The 23539-nt window shown below is 41.3% G+C and overlaps 1 protein-coding gene across 8 annotated transcripts in view; it reads right to left on the bottom strand.

Moving 5' to 3' along the window:
* Positions 1–23539, bottom strand: part of FARP2 (FERM, ARH/RhoGEF and pleckstrin domain protein 2) — an 84011-nt gene that overhangs the window by 22666 nt on the left and 37806 nt on the right. For all 8 annotated transcript variants that reach the window (XR_010071484.1, XR_010071486.1, XR_010071485.1 and 5 more), the window contains exons 8-14: positions 20322–20469; positions 18904–18993; positions 17364–17527; positions 17151–17219; positions 15954–16011; positions 15015–15255; positions 1384–1562 (exon numbers count right to left, since the gene is read on the bottom strand). Coding sequence is in view for 2 of the 8 variants with exons in the window: in XM_063337701.1 (XP_063193771.1) it covers positions 1384–1562; positions 15015–15255; positions 15954–16011; positions 17151–17219; positions 17364–17527; positions 18904–18993; positions 20322–20469 (949 nt within the window). In the remaining 6 variants the exon portion in view is untranslated. The remainder of the gene's footprint in view (positions 1–1383; positions 1563–15014; positions 15256–15953; positions 16012–17150; positions 17220–17363; positions 17528–18903; positions 18994–20321; positions 20470–23539) is intronic.

Here is a 23539-nt window from a genome sequence, read left to right as displayed (position 1 = left end):
TTTTGCGTCCCTCTTTACAGAAAGCAATCCCCAAGCTTCCACAAGGCCACCGCATTGTCTACCTCTCACCAGACAGAAGATTCAGCCATGGCGAAGGCAGCTCCAGTGATCCAGCCAGCCCTGCTGGACAAGACCATGACTGACTGGGTGTGAGAGGATGCACTGTGGTGCCTGCTGCTGAGAAAGCTGAAGTTGAGGTCAAGTACTCTACAGTGTGAGAGGCAACACCTCAGGACCACTCTAAAGGTCCTGTGATGATTAGAAAGAATAGCTTGGAGAACCAACATACCGTGAGATAGACCAAAGGGACTGTGGCAACACTGCATGGGAAATAAGGAACGGAAGAAGAATGCATCTTGCATATTAAAAAATGTGAGCTCTGTGCTATTCTCTACACTGGTAAATGATATTATTTTAGAACCCGTTTTTATTAGTGACACGCAGCACTTCACACAGACAGCACAGTCCAATGAGTTGACATGGGTTAAACGTGACAGCGTTCAATAAAGGCAAGGCCAGGTCCAACATCACTATGTGACACAATTTTTCATACTGAATGAGCCAAAGGCAACTGATTTCCAGAATCGATGGCCACCTCCCCCACCAGCCTTTCAGTGTACCACCCTGGCAAGAATCTCCTTGAACAGTTCACTTGCTTTGGAGCGTCCTTTCAACAGTCTCAGCACAAAGACAAGGGTTTTTTACTTTCTAAGGTAATAGTTACAGCCCCAAAGGCGCCAAGTGTACTGCTACGGTTTTACATCAAATAAATATCAACTGTTTCCCCCAAACAGCCCATCTCAGGAAGCCACATCTCTTAGAACATCTCAAGTTGGAAGGGACCCATAAGGATCATCGAGTCCAACTCCCTGCTCCTTGCAGGACTGCCTAACACTGAAGCATACAACTAAGGGCATCTTCCAGACGTCCCCTGAGGCTTAGCGCCATGACCACTTCCCTGGGGAGCCTGTTTCAGGGGCTGACCATCCTCCCAATGAAGAGGTGATGAATGAAGAGCCTTTTCCTAATGTCCAGTCTGAACTCGTTTCCATTCTGGCGTATAAAAGGCAGATTTTGAGCACAGCTCCATGCCGTGCTGGGGCCCTTGGCAGGGGTTCCTGCTAAAACAGCAGGAGGCGATCCCATCAGCAGACGCCAAGAAGACCCCTATGCGAAGAGGACAGTGAGGACTCCTGCCACAACAGGGAGACACACAGACCTGACCGAACCTGCAGCACTGGAGATTTTAACACTAACCACCAAATACACCTGTTCTACACAAAATATAACGCAATCAGTATTCAGTGACAAGCAAGCACAACTCCTCACCTGAAACCATCACTTTTCTCATTACGTAAATTCCCAGTGGTGTCATTATCTTACCTTACGCTTCATTTCATCATCCTCTTCCACCCTGGCACCGCCAGCATCACTGAGGACAGGACTCAGAAGAGGAGATGAACCCTGGCCAGTTGCGTTCAAGTTCATCTGAAATGTTGGATTCAAGCCCAGGGGACTCTTCAGCACGAGGGAAGAGAGCTGAGGATGGTCCACTGGGAGGCCTGGGTGGGAAGAGAACGAGAAGATGGAGTGGAAAAGGAGAAAAACTAGTTTCAAAGATAGTGCATCTAAGACAATTACCTACTGTTAATGTAAACCGTAGCTGCAATCTCACAGTATTAAAAAAAAGGCAAAACAAAAAAAAAAAAGGCATATACATCCGAAGACTTAAGTGCCCATCTCATAGCAGAGCGTTCCTCACAGCTCTCACATGGCAATGCAGTAAGGACAGACACCTTTACAACTGCATTTAAGGGAAAGGATAAATTGTTTAGTGCCTAGGAAAAAGTGCTCAGTCCCACCGGATTTTGTCAAGAAGCAGCAGGGTTCACAACACAGGCTCATACTGCAGTAACAAGAATGCAGCATTTTTCCTTTTAAAGGTTAAGAATTATTTTTCACCCCAGGGAGAAGATAGGACAGATCATTCCGCTACTCCCCACTCCAGAAGATAAAGCTCATTAAAAATACATTCAGAAATCAGGGAATCTCCAAAATTGTACCAACGGGAGAGGAAAACACATTGCTATACAAAAAGGGAGCATGCAAGAGATTTCATTCCTGGCTCTTCTAAGTATACAAATAAAATAATCTACCGATCTCAAAGGAAAATTATTTTGCAGCACTGAGCATTGATTTGATGGACACAGTCCTCCTACACAGCAAAACCTGTCTGAAGCAGGAGTAGCGTGCACTGCTTTGCTTTAGGTTATTAATTGTCAATCTTACTTCTATATCATTATTTAATTTCTAGACCCTTTAGAGATTTCTGACAGATAAGGCACCATTACAGTGAACTGAAGCCTACGACTGGTAGCTGCTCTCCTTCTTCTGCAGTCCCCTTAGCAACAGCAGGCAGACACCCCTCAGGGCTTCACAGTGAAAACAACGGCTCAAGATCTGCTTTTTGGGACCAAACGAAGGCAACAGACACTCCAATTACTCACGCTATGCCCACAGAACTCCTAACTGACCTCGCCAACTTTTTTTTTTTTTCTGCTCTTCCCTGCGATAAATAGACAAGCTTCATCAGATCAGGCAACCGAACGGGTACCAAGCACTTCAGTATCTATTGTTTTCACCGCGCCGCTCAAACCCTCAGCCACGCTTGCAGCCCTCCCCAGCATGATCTGGCGTGCATGAGAGGCAGAGAGCAAGGGCTAAATCACCTGACCGAAGGCAAACAGAAAAATCAACAGCGAAGCCAAAAATGCCAACTCATCAGTTCCCACATTACTTCAAAATCATCCCAAAAGGCTTTAAAAAAAAAAAAAAAAAAAAAAATCAGCTGCTGTAGGTATCTAGTGTGTCTCGACACAGACACAGGACACCCGTGCTGGAGGAGCCAGGAGCTTTGGACTCAGTCCTGGCAGGAGCAGCCGCTGCTCTCCTGCTCAGGAAGCAAAACCCCTGGAAGGCGCCGGCAGCGTGACAATGGCGCGGGAGCCCAGGCGGGTGTTTTCACATTGACAAATGCAGGAAGCTAAACAGTGCTGCACTCCGTCACCTGGAAGAGATTCAGATCATCGAGGCTGCGGAGTTAACTATTAATACACTAGTCAAGCAGAGTCATTCCGGAGCAGATTTTTGTTTCTGCCTGAGCGTTTTCTTCATTCCCACTGCTTTTAATATTAGCACAGGAAGGCAACAACATCTGGCATTTGTTTCACCTATACTGGGACAGGAGTTTATTGGAAGTTTGCTTCTACTTGTACGGGAGGCTGAAATGACAGCTTAAAAATAAATAAGCTGCAAGTTTACAGGCGTGAGGAGCTTCTTTAAATTCTCGGAATTTAACACAATGTAGCTACATGTTCCAGAATGTGTAACTTGAATTGCTTCTGGACAGACCTAATGTTCAGATACAAGGGGAACAGGAAGGATGTAATTTGCTCCAAACTCCGCTGCCTGCCTACGGCAATGGAGTCGTTCTAGTTTTTATCACCTCCAACAGAACAAGCTGGCTGTTAAATTCATTTCAAACACTTGCTCGTTTTCGTATGTGGCAGCAAGAACCCCACTGCCCAAAGCTGGAGTGACTGAGGAAAACGAGAGGCACGTTCAGCTCCTCCAGAAGCCCCGATGCAGAAGCACAGGGCATCCCCACTGCCCGAGCCTGGGAGGGGGCAACCTACAGCCGCAAACACCCCGCAGTTCTGCGGGGCAGGAGCGCCCTTCCCCAGCACGCCCATACAGGAGGACACCCTGCAGCCTGCTCTTTGTTCCGGCAGGATGAAAGCCATAAAGAATTCAGGAAGGAGCTGCTACAGCTGCAACTTGTAATGGGCTGTCAACTTAAACGGCAAATTCTGCAAGGGGACTTTCCGTGGTTCATGTGACTTCCAAAATACGCTTTTTCGAGAAAGGACTCTAAAATGTCGTGCAGCAGCTCGGGCTAGCTTTGTTGCTAACATTTGTTTAAATGTTTGCTATAAGCTCAATATGATGGCGTATCTTGGCAGATGATGTTACAAGCATGCAATGAAATTTTCATTCTCATAATCCAATGGTATTTCTCCACTAGAGCAGCAAGAGGGGAGCTTGCAGTCAAACAGGGAAGATGTACAGCGATCCTCCATTCTCCAGAGGGAAGGATGGTAAAGGAAGAATCCATGCCCCAGCTGGAGCAAGACTTGCTGCCTTCCACAGCCGTTCAACATAGAAAATTCCTAATTAAGTAGAAGTATTGGTGCGAAGATCAGAATGCGTGAATGATTTCCTCGACATCACACCCTGGTGCACTGAGGTCTTTCCCGCCCCGTGGGCACCAGCATCCTCCAGGTATATTAAAAGGGATGTTTCCATGTTTCAACACTCTGCATGAAGTGGAAATTCATCCTCTACGTGTAAGTCCTAACACAAACAACCGAAACTGGGAGGCCTCGCGGTAAGCAGGAGTCAGAGTGTCCATGCAATGACACCGGTATTCAGCGATGTAAACCAGACCCTCGCAGACACGGCTGCATTCTGTACGTGACCAATTTCTGCTTTCACATCACACGCAAATGCACTTAACTCAATGCAAAAATCAAAAAACGTGACAGTTCGGTGTAACTCCGCGTATTCAAAGATCTTTAAGAATACTAATACTTCTTATGTAGCTATAACCACGTATCCACGTATAACCACAGCAAACAAAACAACAGTTTCATAAAAAGACCAGCATGCTAATAATTGAAAAAAATAATAAATCAAGTCTAACAGTAAAAAATTGCAAAAGCACTGTAGTTTGCATGAACACAGCTATGGACTTCCGCGAGGATGCTAACCTTATCTTTCACAGCTACTGTATAATATTCTCAATTTGGTTTATCATTGTTTATGCTGCCTCTTCTTTTGTCCAGGCATAAAAATGTGAAAGCCTCCAGCTAATATATGAAACTATGATTTAATGAAAACGTTTGTCCACACTACATTCTACTGAGAGGATCTTCAGTGTATACAGACGTGAAGGTTCATACTCAAATTTGAAAAAGAAGTATGTTTAGAATGAGAAGTTCATTATGGGATCACAGACCAACCTTCAGCCAGCTGCTACAGCTGGCCTGCTGCTGTACCATGACCTTACCTTGTATTTTCTTCAAGAGTACTCAAATCCCATTCCTCTCACTGACAATATTACAGTTAACATACAGTTGGTTTTTTGGGTGCCTTTTTTTTTTTTTTTCCCCTCAATACATCTATTTAGTGTCCTATATCCAAAATCTATTCTTATTTGCCTTGCTAATGGAAATACAGCAGAGATCTTCTCTACCCTTGTCAGGCATTTCACAGGGAATACTCTTCTTTACCACTTGCAAACTTCAGAGGTGTGGGTAGTGAAAGAAAATTTTGGAAAACTATCACCTGACGTCAATCAGCAACGCCAGAGAAAGCAAGGAAGAAAGCACAAAGCAGCCAGGTTTTAACTCTGACATGTCATTTACTACGTTAGCATAAACCAGTTTTGGTCCCACATTAGGAACAGCAGCAGGCGATATGCTAGGGAGATGAAACCACCTCCCCGATCAAGCTATGAGAGTAAAAAGGAACTGATACATGAAATATTACAACTATTTTCTGCAAAAAGAAAAAAATGAGTAAGAGGAGTACAACCTGCTAGATTACTTTCTTAACCGCAGCACTAAATTCTATCATTTGAACCATCAGGAGCCTCTAAATTTCTGTTGTCTGAAATCAGTTGTGCGATGCCTTTACTGTGATAAACTACTAGAAGACTTTTTTCCTTTTTTTGGTTATAAACCAAGCTAAAATGAAGCATACTTTTACAATAGTTAAGGGAAAGGATATTTCATGCTTTTGAACTCTCACAAAAGGAAATGGCGGGGGGGGAAGACTTAAAATTGTGTATCTGAGTTTTAATTGCAGCTTTAATTTTAAGAGTGGCTCTGGAAAACTGTCACGCTAAACCCACCATCTCATTTTCCTGTGTGCCTTCAGAAGCATGTCAGCTGACACTCAGAAGTTTTGCCTTTCCCCACCACCCCCTTGTCAGTACTGTACACCTCCAGAAGTGCAAAGCAAAATTCTGTTTCTTTTGGAAAAATTCTGGTCTATGGGAAACGTTCAGCTCCAGCAGGTAAAGGGAGGTGATCCAGGTCCAAGGCAGAATCTGGACTAAAAAAAAAAAATTTAAAAAAAAAATCACTGTGGCCATGGTGATGCTAAATGAAAAGAGGAGAGTTTGATTTTTCAGATCTGAAGTATCAAATCTAGGTTCTGTCATACCTTGTATTACCAAGATCACTGGGTAGCTGTTGTTTCAGAAAGAGAGAAGCACACAGCTTACAGCTTTGTGGGCTTTCCTTCCAGATTAATCCAATTTTAAATGGTAAAAGCTTTGACTAGGGGACTAGGCCAGTTAATCACAATACAGGTTTTGCTAATTATATTAATATGGATTAGCTTTTACTAAAAAATTAAGTAGAAGCAGACTTCACTTGCCTTTACACTGAGATAACAAACCTGATAATAAGATACTAAGCCTTTGGCCTCCCTTCTCAGTTATTTTTCAGAGGATATTTCCATTCTTCAATCTAAATTCCATCTCTACACATAAAGCCAGATTTGAGTGCAAAGCGTGACAAAAATAAAATGCAAATATTGGTTCTGTAAGCTTTACGCTTGAATGCTTAAAACAATTCAAAGTCAGAAAACAAAAATGGCATACCAATAGCAAAGAGCGTTATTGGATGTACTAAAATTTATGTGAGGTTCAAATGTCAGCAATTTGACGCCTTATCAGAAGGGAGTGTCCCTAGCATTTCATTGGTTGATTCCCTTTGAAGATATAACTTTTTTATTATTATTATTATTATTACTACTACTACTACTACCACCACTGCTACTTCAAACAGACGAGGTTCTTACACTAAAGCCCTGCAGTGGCTGACCAGAAGATGACTGGAGCCCGTTCAGAGCCCCCTCCTGCCCAATGCCCGGCTGAACCCATCGCATGCACAGACCAAATTATTATTTCTAGACTGAAAATGTTCTGGAAGCTAACGGACTACAACTGAAATCCTGGAATAACCCCTATCTTCCTTATTTCAAAATATCACAGCTAATACATTTTTCCCCTGCAAATCTTCCCTTTAAAGTAACAACAGATAGTTGAGACATCTTGGAAAAAAAATTATCTAAGAGCCGGAAAAAAAAAATCATCCAAGAGACTTTAAATTCACAGATTTCTTTGTCTTACACTCAGACGGGTACCGATGACATTAAGCGTTAGAACATGGTTATGGCACTTGGCACATGTCCCAGTGAAACCGTATGTACCTGTAAAGTTACACCTACACGTGATACTGTAGGAGAGTCCTAACGTTGGTCTCGGTTTTACGGTTGTATGTCCAGGATCTGAAATGACCACCCTTCTTTCGCCACGTTCCCCCCCGCTTGTAAAGGCTACGCTGTTTCCAGGCAAGAAAGAACATGTGTCTGTGGTTCTATACTGCAGACTGTAAAGTTTTGTACTGTCACAGTGTCAAACAGACATCTCTTTATCCTGTATTGATAGCTTTGACCTGTCTGTGCTCAAACTACGACTTCGTACAAACCTCTGTTTGCAGCATCGCTGAAATGAATGGTCAGAGTTTTAACCTAAATCGCCTCTTTATGTCAGGTACATATTTTCCTTAAGTCTGTGCAAAATTGGTTTAACTTTGCAACACAAACAATCAAAGGAAAGTTAATCAAATTCAATCCCTGTAACAAAGTAATATAACACTCTATGTTCTAAAATCTCCTGATGTTCAAAAGGAAGTCTGAGTCAATTCTGCAAGCAGAGTAATTCCTGCTGGCTAAAAAGCAGTTTTTTGGAGTAAAATTGTCAATTTAAACTAGCCCAGAAACCGGCTCAATTTACTTATGCAAGTACTACTGATTTTTTTTTTTTTTTAAAGCAAATATTTATGTGATTCAGGAAAAGACGATTTACCCAGACATTGGTCACAGACTCACAGACTCCTGAAGGAGAACTTTCAACCTAGAATATATGCAATTGCCTCCATACCCTATGTTTACAATAAAGGACAGGCTTCCAATAAAAACCAATATACAGGAGAGAGTTCAAGGGACATACCCAATTTGAAAAAGAAAACGTCTCCACAAAAAACATAATTCCTATAATGGAATCTGAACTTTTAGTCCCATTTGTATCCCAAACAAAAGGTTTGTGCGAAACAGTAATTTGAAAACCACACACTGATATTTGCCCCAGCTTGTGCTCTACTTTCAACAAAGGGGTACAGGAGGAAAACTGCCTGGACAAAACTGGTAATGAAACTCTAAGATGCCTTGGCTACGAGAACAAATATTTATTCTATTTCAAACACAAGGGTAACGAAAAATAAAGCTAAAAAGCCCACGTTGTCATTTATATAAAAGTTTTCCTTATTTTATTGCATAAACAATTAAAATTATGACTTAGTACAAATCTGTAGGTTCATAACCGGCAATCTGAACAGACACAAAGATATTAAAAACCCCAACATGTAATTCAATAAAACATTTACCGTATAAAGTTCAAGAGATCAATTAAGAAATCCCAGCCCTCTTTTGTTTTCTTAACGTAATCCTCTCCTGAAAAGAGTAGCACCTATTTAACTGGGGAGTCACTCTAACCAAGGCACGCGTACCCCTGTACGTATGGATGACCGGGCATCTCGGCGTTTCTCACCCACCTGCAGGGCTGTCGCAAGGCACACCATCGGCTGCCATCTGAGCCTTTAGCATTCAAACAACAGGGAACACTGTGGCTTTGGAAAATTTATAGCAACACCTTCCCCACAAACCAATTAACCACGCTCCAAATTTGAAACCCGCAAAGCTACAGCTCACCCGGTGGAGTAATCCTACGACAGCCCACAAGCAGATAATAAATGAAGGGGATATATGTTTGGAACTGCGAAGTCTCCCCATATTCATACAGAGAGTGTATATGTATACCCATACATATACACATAGCATTTGTGACAAGTGCAATGTAAGGTCTGTTAAAAACTACAGGTAATGACAGCTAATGACTACAATGAAAATTGTATTGTATACTCATTCATTCAATCGAAACTGGAAAATTATGGCTTAGAACTTTTTGTAAAATGACAATAATGGGAATGACTTACCAACAGGTTTGCACCAAAAATCATAAAATTATAATGACTTTTATTAGTGTCTCCATGAAGTCTTACCCTTATCAAGGGTAACTAAACAAAAACTACTGCCACCAAAACAAACAAAAAAACCCAGCACCAAACCAAAACCAAGCCACCAACCAAAAAGAAAAAATAATCCCTTAAACAAAATCACCTACAACCACAATACAAATATACGCAGGAGAAGAGAGATCAATACTTGGTATTATTCAGCAACTCTGAAAATCACTGGAAAGTCAAGTGAAAGTCAAGAGCGGATCATACATCGCCTTATTCCATCCTAAAATAAAATACGGTAAGTCCTGGGAAATATACAGCATGTATTACTTGAATAATGAATGAGTATTTTAAAATTACAAAGTCTACACAAAATAGATAACATAGGCTAGTAAAGTTTACCAATGTTTAACCGGGTGGTGGATAGGTCAGAGAATATTCTATGACCTGTCTTTTGTGCAAATTAAAAGAGTTCCACTAACTGCATACAGGAATATCAAAAATTCTGATGTAGTGCTTTACGTTTAATAAATGTGTTTAAGCGTAGAATGGTTGTAAATATACACATATGGGACTACAGATGCAGATTAAATTACCCACTCAAGACACGCATTTCTTAGTGTCTTTTAGTCGCAGTGCAATGCGCAAGTTGAGTACCAAAAGAGAGCTAAACCCTTCAGCCTAACTCATTTTGAAAAGCCACTAATATTGACATTGCTTTCTATGGCTGCACGTAATTGCTAAAACAGGAAAACAGAGAAGTGGAAGGACGGAAAGCAGCCCTATTTCACTGAGGAGCAGGAGCGATGGCTCCGGCATGTTCCCCTCACTCAGCTACCACCGCAACAGCTGGCAGATGCAGTCTGGAGCAGGAGGACAAACCTGGAAACCCCAGTGGTTCTCCATACTGGAAAAAACGGCAGTAAAATCTGTACATTGACTAGAAATGTAAATACCTCTATATGTCCCCCCAGCGTCCCACAGATGAGGGCAGAAAGCAAACGTGAAAGAACCTACCTGCAGAAGTGACAGTGTCGGGGGGAGGAGAGGATGACCACTCACTTGCCACGGACAAATGAAGGTTTGCACCTAGGCTTTCATCTGCTCCTACCACAGCTCCTCAAACGCTGCCTTCGCCAGGCGAGCACACATGGGATGCTCAACAAACATCTTCTGATTTTTCCTATGTAATCTCTCCCCTGTTTTATGACATGTGATTCCTGCAGCAGCTTTCGCTGCCTGGGGTCTGCAAAAGTCCCAGCTCTCTCAGTTAGGTGGCTGGCACCACCTCCACACCTGCCAGCATACTACACACCTTCTTGAAAAGAAAACTTGTGTGCTCAGGAAAAAAAAACAGAAATCAGTACCAGGAACTAAGCTTTAGTAGTATCAACAGTGTAAAACCAAACCAAACCACACTGCAAGGGGTAACACTGACAGCTTAGCAGCATCACTGGTACTCGGGACATAACCACACTGCACTGAAGTTCACCAATTCCCTTATGCTACCCAAAGAAAAACACTATGGACAGAGAACGGGAAGCCCTTCCTTCTCTTGCCTTCTCCTGCTAGGGGAGAAGAGGATGCCTGGCATGGCTCTCATGCACTAAAACAACTCACGATTTGTGCTTGAGTTCATGGTGAAGCACTGAGCCATCCTGTTCCCCTGAAGGCAGGCTGTTTTTCTCTCCGTCTCTATTGGAAAGTGAACCTGAACTTAGCCCTCTGGAGGAAATGATGAAGAACCTTTTCTCACAGCTTTCTTGCTATAATACAAACACTATTTACGAACTAAATTTTGTCCTCTTTTGTGCCTCCTCTGGGAAACCATGAATAAAACAACAGAGCCAAGCATTCAACTACATCCTCAGAAACCATATAGCTTTGAAAAATCAAAAAAGCCCCAAAAGAAACCACGACAGCTATATGCTATCAATTAGCAACACCACCAATACAACAGGCAGGCTGCAGGGCCGCAGGCAGCAGCACTGAACTCTCACACAAGCTGCAAGTACCCCGCGGGGTGCAACCCCGGCAAGGGGTATCACCTCGAAGGTGCTGAGCAGCACTGTCTTTGCACAAGCATCCCAAGCGCAGGTATAGAGGGGAGTTGGATGACGTGAAGGTCAGTGTTCTTGGTGACACCTGTAATTAAAACCTTCATCTGAACAGCTTTGTACCCAGGGAAAAGCTCTCCCCACCCCACTGCCCCGTCCTCACCTGTGGCTCCACACATCTTGCTCTAAGCTAAAGGACCGAGATCCTAGTCACTCCCATTCCTTTAGAAAACAAAAGGGGCATAACATTAAGACTAGTATAACTTTTTTTTTCTTAAATAAAAATCCCTGAGATTTAAAATTGCCAATAAAAGATCTGCATAGTTGCAAAATATTAGAAAAACACTGAAGACACCTTTTTGAATTAACTGCATTGCACGAAAACGTATTGGTGAGCCTTCTCTCTTTTTGCTAAGATCTTTTGAAAACCTAGAGAATTTAGTTGGATTTATTCCCATGGTAAGCAATTCTAAAACATCTAGAGAGAATGCTGGTGATTGAGGCATGGAACATGAAACAAAGGCAGAGACAGTTGTATGTAAATAGCCGAATCCTGATTCTTTTTTTAAATTAACAGCCTTCCTCTAAATCTTTATCTCCGTATTTGTCCCTGACTCTACCACCTGTAAGAGAGTTTGCAAACAGAAGTCTTTTTTCTATGTTTTTCCTTTTCTTTTCTAGTGGGAAGGAAATCAGACAAACTGCCTAAAACATACTTAGAGGTACCAGCTTTGGACACAACTGAAGTTGTGCAACTCCTCCAAGTGCCTATTTAGAAATGTCACATTTACACATCCACGACATCGTCGCCACAGGTATGAACAAAGTCACATGAAGAGCCAGAACACACATTCGACAGAAGAAAAAAACCAAAACAAAACCAAAACCAACCAAAACTGTACAGCTCTTATAAACAAAAGGAGAGCAATCAAACTGCTGTACATTCCTGTAGGTCCAAACTAACACTTTGTCCTAAATGTGCTTTGATTTTCCCTGCCACTGGCAAAGGCGCCAGGTTTCTCATGGAACAGCAGCGGCTCCACTCAAACGCAATAACCACAACATAAAAGCAAGTGCTGGGAAGAATAATCACACTTTGGTAAAAACTGAACTAGAAGAAATGGGTGACTAAAGGAGGTTTTACTTCCTCGTGTTCTATCGTACCTTGAGAGGAACTCCCTTGAAGTTTTAGTTATCAGAATTTTGAGAAATAATAGTATTTTTTAAAGGTTTGAGTAAAGGCCTTTTAATGATATATCAAGACCACATTTAAGAAAACTGATAGGAATAACACTGAGCACACAGTTATGCTTGTAACTGTAAGCTGCTTATTTTGGAGACGTTGATTGTGCTAGTACTGCACTCTCTCTGCAAAGGACCGAAAACCGGGCAACGGGGAACCCCAAAACCAAAGAGCTGAAGGAGATGACGCTTTCCATCACAAGGTTTCAGTCAGATGGTACGTATTTCATATTCTTGCTCGTATAGAAGCAAAATACTCTAAAAAATGCTATTAGGAGCTGAAGCTCAGAATTTCACACCCCAATTCATCAGGTTGGCAGACAGGAAGGACATTTCACAACTTCTACTGTTTCACCTCAATCAATGTTGCTAAATCTGATGTGACCAGTTCAGTAACTGTCTTTTCAATTACGCTTTAAATTTACAGATCAAGTCTCACATCAAAGTCACCCGACTAAAAAAAAACTTACAAAAGCAGTGAAGCTCTAAGTGTTGTCTGCAGTATTCACTCCTCCGAACACCTCAATTTCTCAGAAAGATTACGGTATTTTTCTGAATACAGCCCATATTTTAAAGAAAAAGTAAAAGCTATCACCGGGTTTACCACCACCTGTCTTCCACAGATAAAGGACACTTTTATGAATTAGTTTGTAAGCATTTTTACGCAGAGCGATTAAATAAAGTAAAAGAAGGTGAGACAAAATGCAATGGGGATTAAGTGCTTTTATAGTCTATGCATGTATCTCCAAACCGCTGCAAAGCAAAAGGGCACTTATTTGTTTCTGGACTGCTGAAGGCACTTTGAAGTCAGAAAATACAATGATTGTCTTCACAAGAAGTTTTGGTGATCGCTATTTTCATTTGATTGCGTACACGTTCCCTCTTCTAAACTACCACACAGGTTATTTCTTTTTCAAAGTATACTGCAGACACGTTGCATAGGTTGGTATTTTGAAACTTTCCTTCATCGGTGAAGATTGTCCAGTTTTTGGATTGTGGAAACAAAAAAACCACACCCCAAATGAGGACTCTCACTGCAATGCAGGCAAACAGCTAATTTACTAGATGCGGCCGCTTGTTAACAAGCATGTGCAAAAGCGACGGTTGCATTCGGGTGCTGGAGGAACAGCATATTAGATCAGACTCTCACAGATATGTTTATAGCCAAAGAAATCCTTCATTACACTGTAATTTGTGATGTCTGCATGAGGCAGTTGATGACACTTCTCTGAAATCAGTGGTTTTTCCTAAATGCAGTATTTTGCAAACATCGTAGCCCAGTATAACACATTCTGGATGCAGTGTGATGCATACAATGCAGCACCAAAGCTAGGATGCTTTGAGGGAAACTGAAGAGGTACATGAAAAAAATTTAAAAAATCAGCTACGTTATGTGATTTAAAATCCAGCCACTGGATTAGAGTTTTCTTGCTTAAAGTGACTGACGTTACATCCTTTTGCCTTCAAAGTCTGAACAGCATAGAGGGTTCCATCACAAAAAAATCAAGAATCAATCAATTGACGTGTGCCTTCTCTGTCCAATCTTCTTGCGTGAGATTTTTTAAATTATTCTGAAAATCAAAGGCAAAGTTTTCACCGGTGGCTTGAGCAAAAGGGTTACTAAAGAAAAGGTTTACATCCAGTGGCACAGCAGTTTCGGAGTCCCAGGAGTCCGTGTCTGTGCTGCTGGAGTCTTCTGTGGTGGTAGGCGGATAGCTCAGCTGTTCCAGCTGGTCAATAATGTCCGTGAACTGAAAGGCTGAGCTGGACTCAGAGCGGACTGAGTAAGCGGGGAAGTTCACCATAGAACTGGCCTCCGAATGGTTCGCAGAGCTGTAGGTGTGCAGGGAGGATGTACCGTTCAGCGGCAAATTATTGAGGGAGCTGCTCTCAGAGCGGTTGTTGATGAGCGAACTTGTTTCGGATGGGCTCAGGAGGCTTTGCATTCTGCTTGCTTGAGCCTTCACCTCAAACAGCTCCGAGGTATCTGATGGTCTCTCATTGCCGTTAAAATCGCTTCCTTCTTCAAATTCAAACTCATCTTCCATATTCATATCTACTGCTTCGGTTGAGTACCTGTCAGGGCTTGACTGAGAAGAGGCTGCGTTTTGCTGAAGGGTATCTGTAGTTAAGCCAGGCGACTCTGACACACACTTAGAAAAATCAGAGCCCTTCAACTCCAAACCACTGTACACGTATGAAAATGCCTCAGAGCCCCCAGCAAAAAAGGAAATTTCTGCTGGGTCATCATCAATAAATTCCTCTGACACCTGTAACTGTGAATTTGTCAACGTGAAAAGAGGGGCACCCCGACTGCCGTGCTGACGCTCTTGTTCAGCAACAAAAACACCTGTGGTAAAGTCATCCTCATCATTGTCATTTTTACAAACAGCAGCCCTGCTCTCCTTACTACTCTTCTCTACATCTACATCTAAACCGCAAGCACTCTCAACAACAGGACAAGTAGGGTTACAGTTTCCTGCAACACTACCAAACCCAACACCTTGGAGCATGGGAGATCCAGGCTGCTGCATCAGTTTCCTCCCTGCTTCTTCCGCTGGCGCTGCAGTGTTTTTTTCTGGAATCCTTGTGTACGAGGCTCGGGGGTCCAAAGAGGAAGGGCTGGCTTCTGCAAAGATGGGCAGGACAGGAGTAGGAGTGGCCGATGAGTGAACTGAGTGGAAGGGGGCAGCTGCTGAGGCAGGAGACCCTGGGGTTCTCAAGCCCTCAGTGAATGGGACACTCTAAGAGGAAAAGAAAGTAGAAACACAACAGATAAAAATATTTTTATAATACATAAAACCAAATGCAACATCCAGTTCCTGATGCAGAAGGAATACATGCTTCAAAACTTCACTTTCCAGCAAACAAAACACTCCATACACGAACAGATCCAGCATCCCCAGTAAGATGGATTTTCTTTTTTCCTGAATTCTGATAACTGTACGGAAAGTTAAATCCATGTATTTTATAGCCTCTGCTGAAAAAGCATCCACAAAAGAAAGTAATACAAAACAAAGACAGCAAAATCCCGTGATGCTTCCTTAACCTCTTGCATGTAAAGCAAGCTCATTCGGTGAAACACCGGTTTCTTGCCACTGACTGTAGAAGGCATCTAGACAATGACCTCAAGACTTCTACAGAAAGCAATTAGACCCGAAGACAAACCGATCCTCTGAAATAATAACATACTAGAACTTATGACATTTGCTTTTCGGTTAAGCTGAACTTAACTGAAAAAGGAAAATATTACTCATTGGCTACAACTATCAAAACTGATAACACCCGCAAAAAGAAGAAAAAACGTGCATCAGGGACAAAGATCAAACAGTGCAAGCGATTCCAGACAAATGGTTCACGCAGACCGCGTTCCCTTCACCGTCGCCTTGGAAAGCTGGCTGTCAGCCTCCCCGACTACAGGATGGAGTGCTGCAGAACTGACCTGTTTTGGCACATCGGTGTTCGAAGCGCGAGTGGACGCTCTGGCTTTGCTGTGCCTCCTGCAGAACAGAGAGCATCCTGTGAGTGACTTTCCATGACATGAATCAGCCTTCTCCCTTCCCCACTCAGCTATTTCCACTAGAATTAGTAGCCAACAGAAACATTTCAAGCTGTATTTTATCATGTTTTGTTAACAACTAGTTCAAGATTTAAAAAGTCACAAGAGCACTAAATTAAACAACACAAGAGTGAGAAATGTACAGAAAATGGAATAAAACAAGATCCAGATCACTCATACCACTGAAGAGGAACTCAAGAGCAACTTGGGGCAATAGGCTAGACTAAATAGCACACTTAGTTAACGTCTTCCTTTGTCATCAGTACAAACATCTATAAATGAACGGCTTCAAAAACAGAACGAGTTAATCTGTAACAATTTTACAAACAACTTACAATTCAATTAACCATATCATTTATGGCATATTCTGTATGTTACATTCCAAAAAGTGGTATCCTGCATCACACTCGTGGTTAGATTCATTCTATGTCAATGATTTACTAGACAATCAATCTTTCATACAGAAAAGGAGCTCGGCTGGAGTCCAAGACATTAAAAATATTTATTAATAGTAGATTAATGCAAACTTTTAAAAAAATTCCTATGAAGTTCCCATAATCTTTCAGATGAAAGACTATGAGGAACTTCCCATGCAGGATGGTTTCATAGTCAAATAAGTAAATGACAATTTTATAATGAAAAGGCACATTGTTAATTTATTTATTTATACGTTTAGAAATGAATGAGTATTTAAGGTCACAGTTTCAGACTTGCGGATCTCAAGTTCAATTACATGCTCTGCCACCGGTTATTTGCATAGCTACAGTGACATACAGGTAAGTCGTCGCTAATTTCAGTGAATCTTTGAAACATAATGAACTTTTAGATGGTCAAGTCACACATTACCTACAGACATTAAAATGCAGTACTGAAACTTTCCTAAGCTTCTTTACGTCATCACAAAATTATAAATTTTTTTACATTTAGTCCAGTTACCTTAAATGTGAGGTGGACCTTAGTAACTGAGAAGTCAGCAAATGACCATACCTCCCAGCACCATTTAGAAACGCTGCAATTTAGGAAATAAGGGCACTGTGAAAGTCTCAACTACTTTTCACCTTAGAAATTATTTGCACCTACCTTTCGTATGGGGTTTTCTTCATCCCACTGTCTTTAATATAATCCACTAGCTGCTTCTGTGTTCGTCCACTGTGAACCCACAAAAGTACAAACGTTATGAAACACAGTGGGTGAGAATTACAGATGGAATGACTTCAGAATGCTTTTTCCTTTTGTTCTCATTTTCTAAGATATAAGGAATTTAGCTTTAATAAATCTGTTGCTTCTCCCTACCTGTATCTGAATGACGACCCTCTGGTGAAGAACACTGCTTTAGCCTTTGGCTTTGGCTGATCAAAGAGCCTAAAGAACGTGTGATATTCAACACAGATTTTCCAGAAGTTTTTACATTCATCCCTACTTCCCAAAAGAAACTCCAGCGTATCTTGATACGGGCCCTGGGAACAAAACATAAAAGTTAAGTAGCACATAAAATAGCAATAGAGGAGAAAAGGAAAGTACAAACAGGTGCCAACAAAAAGGCTGAACCCCAGTAAGATGAGTATTCTGCTAAGTCACTTCACATATGCCTTAACGCAATGGAAGTAATTCTGAATGCAGTTTAAATACTTTAAGAGCTTTCAAAAATATTTGTTTACCTTGAAATTGTAAAAATGTTTAAAATGCACTTGACTTTAGAAACATGCTCAATATAATCCACCTTAAGAAATATGGATCAGGAAGCTAGTAATTTAAAATAAATTAAAAATATTTAAGTGAAATAGTAGCAATTTGAAATTACTTTTTCCTTAGAAGTTCTGACGCTTGTCTTACTTCCTAAAATTTAGACGAGACTGGAAAATACTGTGTATGTCAGTGTACAGTTATTTCTGTGGATTTCTTTGTGGGTCTCTTTGTGAGACACATTACTACACATGCAGACAGTGTGTCCCCCTTCAGGTTTCCTTGATGTCCAAACTCTTCTCCCCCATTTTAATACAACCCTGCGTTGAATGTAATCTAGTCATACAGTGTGGAAGCAACAACTTTGATGATATCTGCAGTCAAAAACATCTACTGTAAATCAGCCAAGCATGAAAAATAATGCTCTGCTATACATACCTACAAAAGAGATAATGCTGTAGCAGGAGTAATCACACAGTCCCTAAAATTAAGTTCCAACAATATACCCTCAGCCATATCTATTCTTTCCTGAGGTGTATGAGGTTATTCTCATTTGAAGCAAGGAACTCTCAACCAGATTTTTCATTTGAGCAGCACATATTCAACATGTTCCTGGAGCAAACAGTCATATAAAGCAATCACTGTTTGTACCAGGAGTGTATTATAGTGTTTGTTTAAGGAGCTACAGCCAAAAGCACTCCCTAACACTCTTTTGCCTGAACAGCAGAGATTTGCTATTTCAATGCTTAAGTTACCTTTGTTCATTTTAACGATAACGGATCAAAGAGCTCATAAGAGTATTAACTTCCTTTTATATCCAAGGGAAAAATTAAATGTAACTTTTTCAGAGTAAAAGTAATGAGTCAGGATGTGTCAAATACTTAGTTTTCCTCCCCCCCCCTTTTACATTTACACATGTGTATGTCTATGTCAAGGATAAATGGAGTCTGATTCATGAAACCTAAAAACCTCAGACAACAGACACGGGGTAAAAAAGGAAAGATTTTTACTGGAATGATGAAGCCAAGCCTACCCCACTGAAGTTGTTTTATAAAACTACAAACTCCAGACTTTTTCATCATAAAATTAAGTATATGCGGTTTTTTTTCAACACTGACCATCATACTATTACAGTAAAACTTACACAGACCTCTGGGTGGAGTTTAATAAGAAATCTTTTCCTCTTGAAGCTTAGTTTACGGACCTTCGACCAGTTGAAGGTATTGATTTTCGTGTTACCCTGAATTAAAATGACAACAGTTACAAGTTGGCAAAAGTTTCAGAAGAGCAGCAAACAAAATTCTGCTGCAGGCAGACACGTGCACGTGTGCACACACCACCCCCCAAGCCATTCTGTTGGACTTTTATTTCTGGTGACACTATTCCCTTAAACAATTTTATCTTTCAGTACAGGAACAGGTACAAGTGTGTGATGTCTCTCTGTCTCTACACAGACACTAGAAAACTGAATGGAAACCTAGAAAACCGGATGGGAAAGAAACATTTCAACGTCATCAATATTGACAATACTTTATGGCACAAGCAAGATGAGAGTTTCATTTTACTTAACATGGTTTCCTTTTCTTCTGCAGAGAACTCTAGACACACTCCTCCAAGCTGATTTTTCTAATTTGGCAGTACAATATCCTGAGGAGTAACTGCCACACACATGAGGAACCCTGCCAAGCTCTTGCTCACAAACCCTGTTTATTTGGCTAAAACTGAGATAAAACCAGGCTCTGCCTTCACCCTGCTGCCCTACACCAGCCCTCCCCTCCCTGCACCACTGGCTCCCAAAGCCTCAGGGAAGCGATTCTCCTGTCACCCTCTATAAGCAACGGGAGACGAAAAATGGTACTTCAAGAGAAAGACCCAAATGAGCTGAAATGACGAAGGGCTGAGAGGCCAAGAGGAACTGCAGGACTGCAGTGGCTGACGCATCTCCAAAGAGAAGCTGCCCCACAGCAAGGAAAGAACAGGTAAGACACGAAATTAAGAGAAAATGAGTGCCCAAATGGAAATATTTCAGTAGGTCAGCTGCCTGTGTGTTTTGGGGGGAGGAAAATATGATTGTGTTCATAAACAGAACTCTGATCTTAAAGTCGCTTATTTAACATGACAAAAGGAGTAATTCTAATTGGTCCAATCACTTCAGTGAAATAGCACTTCTATACACTAAGAGCAATGTTATCCCGGCAAAAATACAACATACATTAAAACAAGGGAAACTGCACCAAAATTCCAGGACTACAAACCTGTTCCAGGGCTGTACCAAACAAATTGATGATTTTCTCTGTACGCATATGTACCCTTCAAACAGGCAACAAAAACCCTTCTACTTCAGGGTCACTATTGATTTTGTGGGTTTTGATGCCCTTCTCTCTCTACCAACAAGGGCAAACTGCACCAAGCAATATTTTGGGGGCTTAAATGACATTCCCTTGACCACAAAAATATGCTAAGTTAAAAAATCATCAGATACATCTGAGGCTAAAATGAGAGACTTACTCCCAAGAGGTGCTACTGGAAAGACGGACACAGGTACCCAGCCCGCTCTGCCCGCCTTACCTGGAATACCAGCACACCCATGTGTGAAACAGCGAGATTAATTTTGGTGCCCTCACGGTCAGATGCAAGGTGAAATCTGATGCCATACATCTCCAGCTTCCGAGCAATTTCAAGCACTTGAAAGTCTGATTCAGCAGGAGTTTGACCCCTACAGTGAGGAAGAAAAATAAATAATGTTTTAACAACAATCTGATTTTGCAATATTGCCAGCATGGCAACGCACTTAAGTGTGGCACTAAATGAGAATTTTCTGTCTCATCTAGTTGTGCAGTTTCTCTCCAAGTTAAGTATTACACTGAAACTTTTGTAGTAGGAGCAATATGCAACGGCAGATGACCAACCTGAAATGCATCTCATAGAGGCACTGAAACAAATTTTAACTAGCTCAGAGCTTTTTCAGTTTAGAAACAGTAAAGTTGAACAAATCAGAATTCAGTCCACAATGCTCCTTCTTCCACTTGCTTGTATACACATTAATACTAACCAGATAAAAAGTCAGAGATGAAAGAGCTGCACAGCCAACACAATAGGAACAAAGCAAATACTGCAAGAGAATGACTCATTTCAGGTAGAGTTTCGGGACTACATCAGATTTATTACACTGGTACTATCAGGTGCAATGCATTCCCCCAGCCTTTGGCTGCCCGATTCCCTCTTTGCCAACAAACCCAGAGAAGGATTTTAAAAATGGTTTTTGAAGTATCATCTGCCGTTGAAATGACTTTGAAAACAGAAGGAAAATGTACACACAAGGAGCACCTCCTTTTTGAGCGTGCACAAAATCCAAGCAAGCAATAAAGAGACTACTACAGACTCTGGCACGCACCAGTCACAGATTCAGCCTTCCCTTATTTCTCCACAAGTTTGCTGAAGACAAGCAACTAACATTTTGTTTCCCTGCATGACAAACAGTCCTGTATGTTTGGGTTTGTTTTTGTTTTTTTTTTTTTTTAATTTCCTTACCCCCATATTTTTCTCCACGAGGGGGAGTTTACTGGATTACAGTGCATTTTCCATCTGCAACAGAAGGGGTGGCCACGGCCCGTGTGCCTGGTCTGGTCCACAGAGCCAAAGCAGAGAGCAAGCCACTGAGAAGGAGAGGTGGGTGCCTGAAACGCCTCTTGCCCAGGACACGGAAGGCGGTGCAGAGCTCTCATGCCACCAAGGCACGTGAGGGCCAAGACACCAAAATATGGACCACACCAAAATATGTAATTTCACAAGTCTTGAATTGATCTAGTGAAGCACTGGTACTTGTGTTGATGACACTTTTTCCCTACAAGTCAAACCTGTCCGTATCAGTTCGGGGGTCTTGACGGAGGTGGTTGGGATATTCCAAGAACAAACAAATCCCGCTGTGGAAACGCAGGAGTTCTTGCTCCTGAAACATGCCCCAGTTGCACTGCAAAGTAAAAAAGTCCTTATGACAAACAGAAGCTGTCGCCTGGCTAAGGTAGTCTCTGAACTAAAACCATACTGCAAGACAAGACTACTGGCCAATTTTAGGCACAAATATGGTCGAGGAGGACTAGCTAAAGCAGGAGACCCGTCTCCTGTGCTAACTCCAGGGAAACACAAGCAGCACAGGACCCGCCGGGGCATTGGGACCAGCGATGCTGCTCCAGCCACAGCTGGATAAAGTGACCCCTGCATCCCTACTGAAAATAATTAGAAATAACACATATTATGTTACTTCCAAGCAAGTGCTGCACAAGCCACCTATGCTAGTGCATTGATTGAATAGTTCCTGCAATGGTCAAGTTTGCTGGGATAAACGTAATGCTACAAGGAAGACACAGGCGATAAAAATTGATTACTATTCTGTTTACAACTAGTGATGAAATCAGATTAGAGTCCTGCATATACGAAGACAAATGTAAAAAAATCCTCTTTTCCAAGAAATGGCCTTCCATCCATAAATATGTATTTCATTTAATTAAAACAGATGATAAACTCTCTGTAGCATGATCTATTTTTGTGTACTATGTAGTGCCAACCACAACATCGGTACTGAATAAATCCTCCTGCTACACTGACTTGCCTTTCTAGGCATGCTCCTTAAAAACACCTCCTTCTGCTGACCTACAGTCATGTTTTAGACTAAACAACTTTTTTGCTCCACATAGATTTCTTTTAATTGAGAATTGAAGAAAATTGAGAATATTGAAGTGAATTATTATTATATTTGAGTTTATCAAAAATAGGCATGAGGACAATATATATTAACTGCGTGTAGGAACTGTCTCTAAAATTCAGAATGCAATTATGAAACTTGTTTAGTATGCTAACATTTTAAAAATGGAAGCCATTAGGAGAAACAATGCTTCTTTGATTCTTAGTAAAATGCTCCTTAGACTAAAACACACACATACACAAAAATGCGCTGAGAAAGTAAGCCTGAATGCACATACATTTGGCGACAGGATTTCAACGGTTCGCTATTGCCTTATTCATCCTGGAGGGGAAAAAAAAAAATAATCTAAAACATTACAACAGGAAATCCAAAATTGTTCTTTGCCAACTGGAGAAAGCAGGGATTCAGTGAAGTTCTTAACTTTACAAGTTCAGTCCATAGTTCCAACCTTATCCAAATGTCAGCATTTTAGGACTGTGCATGTATAAAGGGATTGTAAAGAACAAATACAGAGGAACAAAAATCTGATTTCAAATGGAAAAAGAAATGCTAAACTACATAAAGTGTCTTGTAATTGCATCTCTACCAGTGTTACCACCACACGTATTAGTTATGTCTCAGACCTTAAACTGGTAAAGCAGATTTCTCTTCCGTTACTGAAATGAGTAATCCTGGAAGAAGTGCTTTTATACGGGCTTTAAGTGTTACTAGCATTTCTTCCACAGATTCCTTAACTGAATTAAAATAGCAGAACCACCATGGTTCCTGTTTATTAAACACATACAAGACAAAAAAGGTAGATCATAAATACTAATTTTGGCCACAGGTTCCTGAGTTACACTCTAAGAGCACTGTGTGTAACTCCCACCCACACTAATTCCTGCTGTAATTCTGAGTAGAGCGATGTTAAGAATGAAAGTGGTGCTTTGTCTTTTAAAGAGGATGCTGAAGATGCTAAGGTTACCAAAGGCTGGGAAAGGGGGTTGAACAAGAAGGGAAATAAAAATTAGGATAAAATAGCAACTAGAAAATTGGAGCTATACAGTACTAGAAATTCTTCATGAACAGTCCAGTATAACTGATG

The sequence above is a fragment of the Chroicocephalus ridibundus genome, chromosome 6 (assembly GCF_963924245.1).
Source record: "Chroicocephalus ridibundus chromosome 6, bChrRid1.1, whole genome shotgun sequence".
NCBI lineage: Eukaryota > Metazoa > Chordata > Aves > Charadriiformes > Laridae > Chroicocephalus > Chroicocephalus ridibundus.
Note: the sequence above shows the minus strand (reverse complement) of the source record. Positions and strands in the feature narration are given on the sequence as shown.